The following is a 13836-nucleotide window of genomic DNA, read 5'->3' on the forward strand; positions in this document are numbered from 1 at the left end:
AAAGCTTCATATTTCGAAGAACGTGCTTATAAATATTTTTTGTTCTGTTGTCATAACATGTGTCGGTAACCCGTTTGATAGAAATATATGTATATATAACTGACTTATTAGCAGCAAAGAGATATTATGTTCCAAGATGAAACGCAAAAATGTTTATTTTTATTTGAAATTTCTTAGTAATTAAAATAATATCTTGGCATAAACCATGAGTAAACCAATCAAAATCAATAACTCAAAGAATAACATCTCAATTTTTAAACAATAGTTTGGAGCATCTTAAATTTGTTCTTAAATAATTTACTTTGTTGTTATTTAGATTTATGATTAAAAGTAAAATCTGTTAGCGATTATTATAACTTTAATATTTTAATCTTTAGTTTTTGATAATATTAAAACATTGTTATTGTATTTATATTTGTAAATTCTACTTGACATTTCAACTGATATTTCGTAAACGCGGTTCAGCTGATCGGAATATTTTTAATCAAAAAACTATGTGTGAATATTGCATAGTCGATTTAAGTGTCTGGATCAGTAATTTTCTGGAATGTCACACGTCTCGACTGGTTTGGCGCTCAGCTGCTCCCGCTGAAGGGTGTTATTTATTTCGGATGTTAGCGTGTACAGACAATATAGGTCCGGTTCACGTTTGCTGTTTCGTCATGCCGCTTTTTTCAGTCGTTCACCTTCGGAACTGCCTTGCGAAATTTTCGCATTATCACTGCCGTAAATCACTTAAAAACAGACGCATTATTGGATTCGCTCGCAAAGTCATTCATCATCTTTTAACGATTTCCAATCTCAACTGGCAGTTTCACATTTTAATTTTTAAATGTTATGTATAGAGTATTACAGAGTTAAGGAAAGAGTCAGAGATATTAAAGATATTTTGAAACAAGATATTTATGAGCATGTGAATTTGAATTATTTTAAAATATTGTTTCAAATATTCTTAAAAATTCGACGTTATGAAAATAACGCTATTCCAAGAATGCAATATTTTAAAATATAAATATAATGAATATAATAAAAAATGTATATTGTGTTGAAATATATATAATCAAATGTCATAAATGCGGCGAACATGTAACATTTTGATAATTTGATTTTTGAGATTTCGCAATTTAAATGCTAAAAAAAATCCGGCATTCCGAAGAGCGGATTTGTTGATTCAAGCGAGTTTAGACATTTTTGCGCGAGTTCGATCTCGCGTCGCGATTGCATCTTGATCGTGAATCTTTCGTCGACCACAACCGCGATTACATTCGTGGCATGGCGCAGACTCGTTTTCCCTTCTACTCCCTCTTCGATATATCCCCTTCACTCTTTCTTCCTATTCTCCATTCCGTTTCTCTTCTTTCGTTCATCTCTATTTCTCTTTGTCTTCTCTTCGACCGCCACCTCCCCCTCTTCTCTCTTTCTCACACATACACACATCACCCACGCACACACTTGTCCACTTTTTATCTGTTCCTTTTCCATCTCTTTCTTTAAGCCATTTCAAAGAAGAGGCCTATTTGCAACTAAGAACAATGTAAGAGCAAAGATGACGAGACGGGTCGGCATACACTGATAATGACAGCTTGCGAATCCATTTTGCGCTTGGCGCCGATTTTCTTACAAGTCCTGTGATGTTGCAAGAAAGGTTATGATGTGTGAATAAAAATTATATATGCATAAGTGCCGACTGCATTTTTCAATTTTTATTGCTCAATTAGAAAGAATACAGAATAAAATATGTTAATTCTAAATTATTTTCTTTATATACTTTTCTGTATATATTTTTCTTTTATTGATTCTGATTAAAAAATATCAAGTTATATTATACATTTTTATGTTATTTTTAAATTTATTGAGATATAGACCCTATTAAGATATGAAAAAATAGTAGATATAAAACTTGTAATTAAAATCTTAATCCCTAACGGAAGAAATATTTTCTTCATATTGGTATATTTAAATAAGAAATGGTCTTACAATATCTTCTTGCTAGTGACGATATATAATAACGTAATGGCATAAGAGTGCGTGCGAAAACCGGTACGGTGACGCTTTTTTATAAGTAGCTATAGCGATCTCTTCTCTCGCACCTGGTATAATCGTGACACGTTGCGGCGAAGATAGTAATGTTAAAGGATTTAAATTTTTGAAGTTTTGTTAACTACAAGCAAGTTACTACTGCATCGAATAGCTACAACATTCCATTAAATTGAGCTTTATGTAAGGTATATAGCAGAATAATATCAATATTTCGATAATCATTTGCAAAATAGTCCTGGCTGTTGTGAAGGGTATATATGTTTATAATGGTTAAAAATTATTCATTTTCATATTTCATGGAAAAATTATTTCTAATTGTTTAATTATTTTGATAAATGTATTTATCCAGAATTTTATTTAAAAGCATTAAAGTGCAAAGAAATTCGAAAAAATTTATAATTTTTTTTTTATTAATATTCATACAGTTTGTCTTATATTTAAAATATAAATTTAAATTGAACAAAAAACTCAATTAAAATTATAATAGAAATTTAAATATTAATGTGCTGCCCCATTAGCATTCGTACCGAATTTTTAAATTAAAGTTACTGAAGTAATAGAAAAAATATTCTATATCGATACTATATTGACCTATTTAAATATGTGTACGTCTCGCATTATGCCCGAGAATATATTATATTCACGATATATATGTATATATAAAACACGTGATAAATTAATTTTCTTAAGTATGTGCGGAAAACCTTGAACGGAGGCACGAGAGCATTCCCACTGATTTTCTGCTTTCGGTTAACAAATCGATAAGCGAGTGAAAGGAAACTCGAAGGTCAACGACCGTTTGAAAACGACGTGGACACCAGTTGCATTAACGATGATGTCTGCAGTCCTAGATCGTTATAATCTTAACATTGCTACTTTCACGGGTACTTTATGCACGCGCTTTCTGTTGCGGTTCCTACGTGCCTGAAAATTTTCTAAGATTGGCAAATTGCTCAGAAAATGAAAGCATAAGAACAAAGGCAGATGAATAGATCTATAGATATACAACTATTTATCATCATGATCTAATAAAATGTTTAAGGAGTTTAAATTATCGAATAATAACCCGAGAAAGCCGAATAAATGACTATTGAATAATTGTATTGCAAATATATTTTATCTAAAGAAATCTAAAGAAATTTTGGATGCATTAAAACTTTTCTCGTAATCTATTAGCATTTTTTGTTTATTTTTTTTTATATAGAAAAAAAAACAATTCTTTATATTAATTTGATTTTTGATTAATACAATTAAGTTTTATTCAGCTCTCTTATCATATAAAATAATTTATTTCTAATAATGTTGTGAATCTTCAGTGAGATATACATTTCGATGTTAAAGAAACAGATTTTGAAGAAAGCGATATTGCTTATGCTATTCTTCGAGTAACTTGTCATTCATGTATCGTTGCGTTTCGAGGTCTCGGCAAGAACTAAAAGCAAGCGCAACCAGCAGCGAACAGGAGACAGAAAGTAAAGGAACATTTTCTCGTTTCAGCCGACAGATCGAATCGAAATAAATCGGCGGTACGACAAACCGGTTCGCGCATCGCGTGAGTGCGCCACGGCGTGTGCACACGATCGTCGTGTGTACGTGAAAGGGGTTGGGAGGGGGGAGGAAGGAGGGGGACGGATCTTATCTTTTTCGGGGAAAGAATCTTATACAATCCCGATCGCTTTGTAGCGGAGAGAAATGTATCGCCAGATGTTTTTCACGTGCCAAGTGCAATATCTCAACGACGTCGATCCGTTCAGTTATCCAACCCTCTATCCGGATGTTAACCCTCCCAATCATACCTTCAGCGCGACCTTGCCGCTAATCAACCAGCTTGCTGCCGTGCATCGACTTCTTCGGGCACCTCATAGAGTAAGTAATTATTTCCGATATATATACATATATTATTTTACTGAACAGAGTTCAATTAAACAAATGCTTGAAATATATTAATATAATATATTAATATATTAATATAATATATTAATATATTAATTTTGCATGACAAGAAAAATTATAATTTTCGAGGCTAATAAGATTCTTGAAATGTGTTGGGTTATATATTTAAGGATTTTTATATATTATGAGAGTACACTGAAATAATTGAAAACATTGAAATAATCGACTAACATTAATATAATATTAGATTTTATCTTTGAATATCATGTAAGATAAATATAAAAAAAAATAATTGTAAGGGATTTGTAATATTAAAAAAAGCTGTTAATAACAACAAAATTAAATCTTACAAATTTGCAATTAAAACTGGAACTTTTAAAATTTTAATTTTATGTTTCTTATGAAATATGCAATGTTGATTTTTTATTCCGTAACTAACTAAGGAAATCAAATGTTTTAAGATAAAAGCTTTGCAAATTAATTAGACTATCTGGGGATTAATTCAGTTACTTAGTATTAATGAGTTAAGTTTTTGTTCTACGAAACTCTTCACTTCTTTTTCTTTTTTGTCTTATGATTATTTAAGCAAGAATTTACTTGAATATAAATTAAGATATTATTAAGGTAAATGTTATTATGGATAAATTAATTAAGTGTAAAAATATGTAAATTGAGTCAAAACACTCAGTTTTTTTAAATATTATTTATCAAAGATTTGTACATAATTTGCATATAATTTTATGTAATGTATAGGGCTATAGATTTTTTTATAATTTTTATTGAAATATTTATTGATAGCAGTTACTTTTAATTACTTTTAAAGCTTAATTTGAATTTATTCATTATTTAATATGCAATTAGTATGTAGAAAATTTTATTTGCCGTATAAATTAAATGTTTTTAAATTAAATAATCTCGAAAAATAGATTTTCTAGTATCTTTAAATTAAAAAATTAATTATATTAATTATATATTAAAAAATTTGAAATGAAAAAGCATAGTGTTCACAATTCAATACAATTCTTTCGTACGAAAATATTAGATTTATACTTCAAAATTATTATATTGTTATGAAAATTGTAGTAGTAGTTTGTTTGTTAAAATAACTGTTTAAAAGAAATTCTTATTTAAATTCTTCAGTTAAAGAGATATATCTTTAGTACAGAAAATATATACACATACACATACGCACATACACATATATAAAACTAAAATTTTATATATTGTCAATACGATATAAATATAATTTGTAATCTTTTCTATGTTGTAATTTCTGATGTCTTTTGAAAGAATTAGAAAATAATATATTACTTTTAATTTAAGTTTTTTTCTTATCATAATTTATTAAAATATGACAAATATCTTTTATTTAATAAAAGTTATTATATTTTGAAAAATTTAATTTCAGACGTTAATAGAATCGTATTATAGAATCGTATTTATTTAATTTTAAACAAATTTAATAAAAGATCATGAGATTTACAAAATAAATTTAATATTAAAGATTTCAGAATTTGCAAAAATACAATGATATTTTCAATGATTTTGGTTATAGAAATTATGTACTAATGACATAATAATGAAGAAAGAAAGGAAGAAGGGGGGGGAAGAGAAAACTTAGATGTAAATTTTAATGGGGCATTAAGTGTCACACATCGTGGCACGTGGCTCCTTTGTTTATTCTGTCATCGTTTCTGGCACGGTCCCTTCACGACTATTGTCCATGAGTACAGTTAAATGCTACTAAATACTACAGCGTCGCTTAAACCTCAGCTGAGTACCTTTCTGATTGTACATTCTGATTTAATTGTGTTCTGTCCTGTCACAATGTTTTCCCACAACAGCTCCGGCAATACAATCCATCTGCATTTGAAGCAGTTGAGAAATTTGCTTGGACGATTAAGTATTCCGAAAATTATTTCACGAAAGTTGGCAATAATTTTGTTCACAAATTGCTTCTTCGATAGATTTTTATTCTTAGAAAATTAAAATACAAATATAATATTACTATACTTTATACTACACAATATATATTTATACGAATGGAAAGTAAAATTATATTTTAGCATTGAAATAGCTTGCATATATATAAAATATTAAAATAAAATAAATTTCTTGTTAAACAAAGTAGATTTTAGTTTTGGAATTAATGTAATCGAGTAGGATATCATTTTCGTAAAATGACTTGTATAAAGATCAAATACTCTGACCAACTATCAGCTATCATGTCGATATTTTGACAAGTTACATAATAATGGTCTTCATTACAGAAGATTAACTGAATAATAGGCGTGTAACGAACCAACATGATGTAGGTAGAAACGTGTAACACTTTAATTCTCTCTTACATCCTCTTCCTTGTATCTGAGGGTTCAAGTGGTCCGTGAAATATTTGCCGGCCCTCTTCGGGCCCTTCTTCGGCAGACGTAACGGTACATCGCAGAACATTACTCTCTCAAAGAAAGAATAAAAAGTTCGTTTACGACCTGAATATTACCTACTTATAGATATCGTTTGCTAATGTATTGGTTATCTCGATGACAATGTGGCGAATTCTTGCGGAAAAGTAACTATTTTACTTATCCTTTAATTTTGTTTTTCTGAATAGTTTGTTTAATCATTTTGTCTAAGCACTCTAATTCGAATAATCAATTTGAAAGAAAACTTACATCGTATTTAAAGCCGCTTTTATTTTAAATATTATTTATATTTCTTAAGATTAGTATTAAAAGTATTTTGATTATATTTTGAGGTAAAGGAATATATCGAGTATAATTTTATATATATATAATATATTATATTTATCTTTTAGTTATTGCAAATTTAATTGAAATTTAAAATTTTAGTAAAAATTCTAGCATATGTATTAAAAACATTTAAATTTTATATAAATATATTTAATTTTTGGGGAATTACTTTAAATGTAATTGTAATTTATAACTATGTTTTGTTTTGACTTATAAACTAGATAATATATCATGATATATTTTTAAAATTATTTTAATTTTCTTTCTATTTCTTGCTAATAATAAATTAACAACTAAGTGATTGTACGAAAGAGAGGATTAAACATTATCGGAAATGATAACATTAAATATTATATATTATTTTTATCACATTGAAATAATATTTTAATAATTTACTTTTTATATGTAATAATTATTGAAATTATGTAAAATTACTTTCCCTTTACCGCACATTTAGGCAAGATTAATTTTACGAATCCTCTCTTTTGCTATTTCACTTAATGTCACAGAAACGCACGGTGCAGCGCTCTGTTTTATGGGAAACGGAACGCCCGGGTGAACGAAAACCGCGAACTCGCTTCATTTTTTTTTCTTCTCACTATTGAATGGTAATGGAGAGTTACGATTGCGATTTATGGACGGCGTTACACTTCGGAGACTCTGAAATTTCGATTTTATGGCTATACGGCTTATCGCCCAGCACCGGCAATGGACTGCAAAGTGCACCGCCATTGTCATCGTCATGCGATCGAATATCACAAAGAAAGAGAGGTAAATCATTGGGGATACGGTTTTTCAACGCGCTCTGGGAACAGTATTGCAACTGAGCCTATCTGAAAGATTATTCAAATTCAGCGTAACATTTCATTGATGTCTAATTCTATGTAGTCGGTTAATGTGACTGTAACGTATACCGCAGAACAATTAGTCATTATGCATGCATGAAAGCTGATGATTTGTAAATCGCATTTGATTTATGTAGACTGAAAGATTATGAAATATTATGTTTTATCATGATTTAGGTATTTAAAATAATTATTATTTATTTTCGTTATTATTTATTTTACAAAATATTACTATATTCTATTATTATAATATTCTTCTATAAATAAAAGTTAGAAGAATAAGTCAGAAATGAAATATCAGCAAAAAGTGAGATAATAATAGAATATGAGAAAGAAAATATACTATGCGACAAAAAGTCGAGATGTTCATTTTAAGCGGGCAGATTGTTGAATAAAATCGCATTGTAGAATATGAGACCGAAGAAAAGTGTGAATAACTTTTCTCACTGTTTGCTTTTCCTAGTTTTCTCTTTAAAGTCCAAGCTTGCACATATCCTAAAAAGTTAATCTGCCAGAGAGATAACGGATGGAAATGTCGCGTTTACCTTTCGTCATATAGGCGAGAATTTCCCAAAGTAACGAAGAAGTAGTTGATAATTGATAAAATTATGTTTTCCATTCTTTAGATTCCATCAAGCTAAATGTAGATCTTTCAGATGAGGATCAAAAGATTGTAGCTTATGAGTGCTTAATTTTGCAGAAAAATTTTAGTAGCTTTCAAAATAGAGAAGGACAGAAAAAGATTGCTTTTATTAAAAAAAAAAAAAAATATGTTTGTTATTTTATATATATTTAAATTTTACGAATATTTTAAATGTGTATATGAAGATTAGCTAGCATAGATTTTATGTGCGTGGATAACGTTTAAAGATTAATCCCGATGGAAGATTAAGGAAAGTTATCTCTATGGATTGCATGTTAGTACATAAGATATAATCAATTCAAGAAGGCGTACTCTCTCCTACCGATTTGAATTTATGTATATGCAGGCATCTCCTATCGTGCCTATAATGAATGAGTCACGCCTCTCTCTCGTTGTGAAGAAGTTTACGATTTCCACCATATTTTCTATATTATACAGTTTAAAAATTAATAAACGGTTTATTCTGAAAATTGTATACAAATTATAAATTTTGTCATATTACAATTTTATTTACTTGTAAATTGAATGGTTTAAATATTTAAATTAAATGATTTAAATATCTAGAAAACATAATTTTTAATTTTAATGGAAGGTAATATTTTGAGAAAAACTGAATAGAAGTTACTTTAAAAGTTATAAATAAATTAATAATGCATTACTGTAAATATCAATAGAAGAATTGCTGTCGAATATTTGTAACATTACAAAAAAGAAGCAGGGAAGTAGATGAGATTATAAATTCGAGTTTAACATTTATTCCTCGCAGCATTTGATTTGATTTTTGCAATTTTGACGGTGAATCATTCCATTCTGTAATCATTCCAGTCTGTATTTGAGACTTGAGAGTCATCTGATAGACGATCCCTGAATACCAACTCACCTACCTACCTACCTACCTACCTACCTACCTACGTACCTATCTACCTACCTACCTACCTACCTACCTACCTACCTACCTACCTACCTACCTATCTACCTACCTACCTACCTACCTACCTACCTACCTACCTACCTACCTACCTACCTATCTATCTACCTAACCTACCTATCTCCTCAGCTCCAGTCAGCCGGCTCACGTAGTTATAGGCAAGTTGTACAGACCTCTTTGTTGCATTCCGCCACGTTCGCGCATGACGACGATGCCGGCAGTGTCCAGTTTCATTCACGAGGGCCGCCGTAATTCCCGATGGAGCACAGGAATTTGTTTCAGAGGTACGCCGTGATGTACACATGAACGAATTTATAATTCTGCGCTCAGCAGAATGAGATGATACACCCACAACCGGAGTGAAATTTCCGTGCACGCATTCTCATTTTCCGATTTGTATAAAACGCCAGATTAAAAATGGAGTGTTTTTTTTTTTTTTTTTTTTTCGTTGCGTTTGGATTAAAAAAATTTTTTTTGCGCATTTTTGCAACTTAAACTTCAACACTACACTTTAGAGTAACTTCTATATATTTTGCGCAGAATTTTGCGGAATTAAAGATTATAAATAACGGCAAATTTAAAATTACGCTTACTAGCGAAGCAATAGTATTTAATTTCTATGAAGATAGGCCTCCTTTTTTAAAATTTAGGAAAAATAAACAGAGTTTTGATTGCTTCCCAAAGAATTTTAGAGTTCCCAATCGATTTAATTAAAAAATTGATTTGGCTAAAGAGTAAAAAATCTATATTTTAAAGTTGTGAAATTGGCACCTTCATATTTTTATATGGTTTATTTTAAACATTTTAATTAGCGGAACTTTTTCTAAAATTGATTGAAAACTTTAAATCTTTAGGAAAATCGATTCACTTTACTGAATTTTTCAGATCATCAAAATTTTATCTATTATTCTCAAATTTTAAAGAGGTAAGAAGCCAATTTCACAGGTTATTTGGCAGTTTTATAGATAATAAACTTTATAAAAGCTACTTTTTTTTCTAAAAATTTAAAAATTGTTGATTTCATAATTAATGTGTAAAACAGGAGATATCTAAAATTTGCTACGTCTTTTTTTAATTCTTTGATTATTTTTAGCATTAATATCTTCTTAGTGTAAATATACTTACATAGATATATAAAGTCTAACAAATCCTTCATTTATTTTCAAAGTTTATCAACAAAATTTTAATTTTGATATTATAAATATATGAAATTATATCAGTTTTATATTTTACATATCTTTTATTTAAGATAGCATAATTGCAGCATTTTAAATCTTAAATTTTAAAAGAGAGATTTAAGAAAATTGACTAACTTAATATATTTTTCTTTAAATAATGTATTTTTAATGAAGATTAAGTTCTCAGGAAGGTTTATATATTTCTTCATTTTCATAATTAATATAGTTTTTAATTACAGGCATTTTTGTAGCTTTGTTTTATCTAATTTTATCTAATTGTCCAAAAACAAGATTTTTATATCAATGCTAAAAAGCACGCATAATTTTCTTATTTAATTAGCATGTTCTTATATTAATCTGATAAATTAAATCGATATCGGCGAACTTCAGAAGCGCCTGAAGAAATGTCTTCGAAGCGATCTTACTTTAGACCGTCCATAAATATTCTTCGCAAAAAAATCTTCGTTCCAGTGGCTAAAAAAATGGTGTTCAAGAGAGATCAAGGAGAAAAAAGAGAAAGAAGAGAAAGAAAAAAAGGTAGAAGGTCGGGCGAAGACTGCCGAGTTGGGACGAGAAGAGTTTTGCTCTTCGAGTGCAACGATCCGCGCGACCGTCCCAGCGATAAAGGCGTTACGGCATTATATTTTGGGAATACAGAATTAATATTCATGAACCTCCTTCCCCCTCTTCTTTTCATCTTGATGAAGTGAGCGGTACAGCGAGGTTGCTGCGAGAGAGTGAACGGGATAGAGTCACGCGAAGAGATGATGGACAGGTTACGATCGAAATGAATGCAGCCGGGACCATTCCAAAAATGATTGCAAATTACAAATTTTCGTGCAGGGCAACCGCGTCGGACGGCGGCGTTCACATCGTTGCGGATATTCGCGACCTTATTCGCATGATGCTATACGGTATCTGGGGATCAATGACCTTTCTCGAGAGAGAGAACGGGCATTTCCGGAAGATATTATCCGAAACGATGTAACATTTCAGATCGTAGCGCCATTTACATAATCGCGTTATTAATCTGTCGGTTTTATTATTCCGCATATTTTTTTTTTCCATCTTTAAACATATTCAGTATTTGTATAAACGTTTTTAATTACCGATAAATTTGTTAAATAGTACAGCAATAGCAATTATATTAATTAGATATTTATTTTTATATTTATTATAACTAGATTTACAAGAGTCTTTGCTTTTGTCATTATGAAGTGCTCGATTACATTGATGTGAATCTGATTTATTTTCTTCATTTCTTACTCTAAATAATATAATAAATTAATTCTATATCTATACTTGCTAAGAGAGAAATTTAGTTAATTAATTTAAGTCAATCAACGTTTGATTAATCGATAAACCAAAATGAATGATCTATATTTAATTTGATCTAATATTATTCGCATGTTTTCTCAAATATCATGTTATTAGAGGAGAAATATGAAGGGTTTATAGTTAAATGCTGGATTTCATATTACAAACTGAAAATTTCTAATCTACGGTTTTCTAAAAGTTTGATTTGAAGTTCGAAATTCAGAGTTTTAGATTAATTCAAGCTTTTCGGGAATATAATTTCATGAAATATCTGCATTTCGAGATTATTATATTCATGTTGATATACTTAAACAGAATATAATAAAGAAGAATATTATATCTAATTGAAAATATAGTCACGATTGAGAAGAGAAGAAACACAATTACGATAATTACTTCGTTTACTTTGACTTTTTATATTTTTCGCACATTTTTACACGTTCATAAAATCACTGCTTATACAACAATTTCGTCGAAGCGCATTTTATACGCGTGTTACAATACTTTCCGACGATAAAGTCGCTATTTCCGAATTTCACGGTTTCGCAAACGCTTTATGCGTGGTTAAGGCGGAGCTAACTTCTTCTTGACATACCCCTTCGCGAAGCGAAGCCTCTTTCCAAGAGGCACCGCTTACGTTTCGGAGAGAAACGCGTCCCGAAAACATTTACATAATCGCTACATAACGAAATTCCTACACGAATCATTTGCAGAGCCACGTTGCTCAGAATATAATAGCGCTAATATTAATTACGTCACTTCTATATGAAACTGTATAGTTAAGATTGCCACTAATAAATTAAGACTACCACTAAGTAAAATCAGATTTATACACATAACTATACACTATGAAGCAAGTTTGTAAACATTTTATAGCTTCCTTCTATGGCTCAAAGGCAAAGATCAACGGAAATTTTCAATAATCCGCGAATTTTCCGCGAATCAAAGCTGCTGCGGTATTCTCGAAATAACATCGAAGAATGCTGTGTTAGTTCATAAAGCGTGCTTTATGAGAGTCCTAATTTCATTTTAGATATTTTGAAAGTATAGCACTATTCTTGTGTTCATGTGTTTACAAAAATAATTTAATCTGTGTATGACTATGAATAATTTTATTAGTTGTGTTTTAAACGCCTCCATTTATTTTGCATGAAGATTTAATTTTTTATTCATGGAGAAGAAATGATTTGTAATCTCATAATAATCTTTCATATATTTTTATTTTATGTAAACAATAATATAATTGCAATAAATTAACTATATATATTATTCAATTTAAAAGTAATGGAGTAGAATTTTTGAAAAAAAATTTTTTAATAATTATTTTTTTAATTTATGTATCTATAAGAATATATTTTGAAATTATGATTAATATAATATATAAAATATAATATATCATTTGTATTACACATGTAATTTTCTATTTCTGCATTTATCTTGAAAAATACCCTATAATTAATTGTCAAATATATTTTTGTAGCGGTTAACTTCTCCTTAATTATAATAGCATGCAGGAAATAGGGAACTGCTGTGCTTGTGCCGTTTGACAACGAGGAGACATCTTTATTGGGTATTTCTTCGATAACAATCGATACTGTATCATTCTATTCCCACGTCCGCCAGTTGCACTGGAACGATAAATTCGCGTGCCGTCGTGCGCCTCGGAACTCCACGACAATGCGGGCGAATCTCGTTGCAATTTTTCGTTATACATGCCGTGTTACGATACTCGAGACGTCGTTTACAACGATAGAGTGAGATAGATCCCGAACGAATGGACTCCATATAACTGGTTTATGTCTCGAGGGTAAAGTTCTCTTCGCGAGTGTAAACGTAAGCACGCATAAAAGCGCGATATTCTAGCGTATACAACAATTTCTATATGAGACTTTATAAATACAAAATTCAATTACAGAACGAAATATGACGTCGTTATTTAATATCTTAAAATAATATGCGCATTTTTTTTTTATTTTTATGTTGGCTAATTTACAAGTAGATTATAAATATGTGATAGACTTTGTCATAGATACTAAATGATATTAATTTAATAAATGAATTAATTATGCGTAAAAATTGATGATAAATTGATATTACTATTTTTATTATTAGTAATTTGTTATTTTATGACATTTTATTATATATAATTACTATATAATTATTATATAATATCTATTCTAAATTAGATAAAATATTTTATATATTAAATAGAAAATTTTTAAGATTTATTAATAATTTGTTAATT

At 29.5% G+C, this 13836-nt stretch overlaps 1 protein-coding gene across 9 annotated transcripts in view; it reads left to right on the plus strand.

Moving 5' to 3' along the window:
* Positions 1-13836, plus strand: part of LOC105427070 (Formin homology 2 domain containing) — a 152693-nt gene that overhangs the window by 26171 nt on the left and 112686 nt on the right. The window contains exon 2 of one of the 9 annotated variants that reach the window (XM_089077850.1): positions 3538-3906. The exons of the other annotated variants lie outside the window; for them this stretch is intronic. Within the exon in view, the coding sequence (XP_088933976.1) occupies positions 3733-3906 (174 nt within the window). The 5' untranslated portion in view covers positions 3538-3732. The remainder of the gene's footprint in view (positions 1-3537; positions 3907-13836) is intronic. 9 annotated transcript variants of the gene reach the window in all.

The sequence above is a fragment of the Pogonomyrmex barbatus genome, unplaced genomic scaffold (assembly GCF_055798465.1).
Source record: "Pogonomyrmex barbatus isolate J1 unplaced genomic scaffold, ASM5579846v1 scaffold20, whole genome shotgun sequence".
NCBI classification, from domain to species: domain Eukaryota; kingdom Metazoa; phylum Arthropoda; class Insecta; order Hymenoptera; family Formicidae; genus Pogonomyrmex; species Pogonomyrmex barbatus.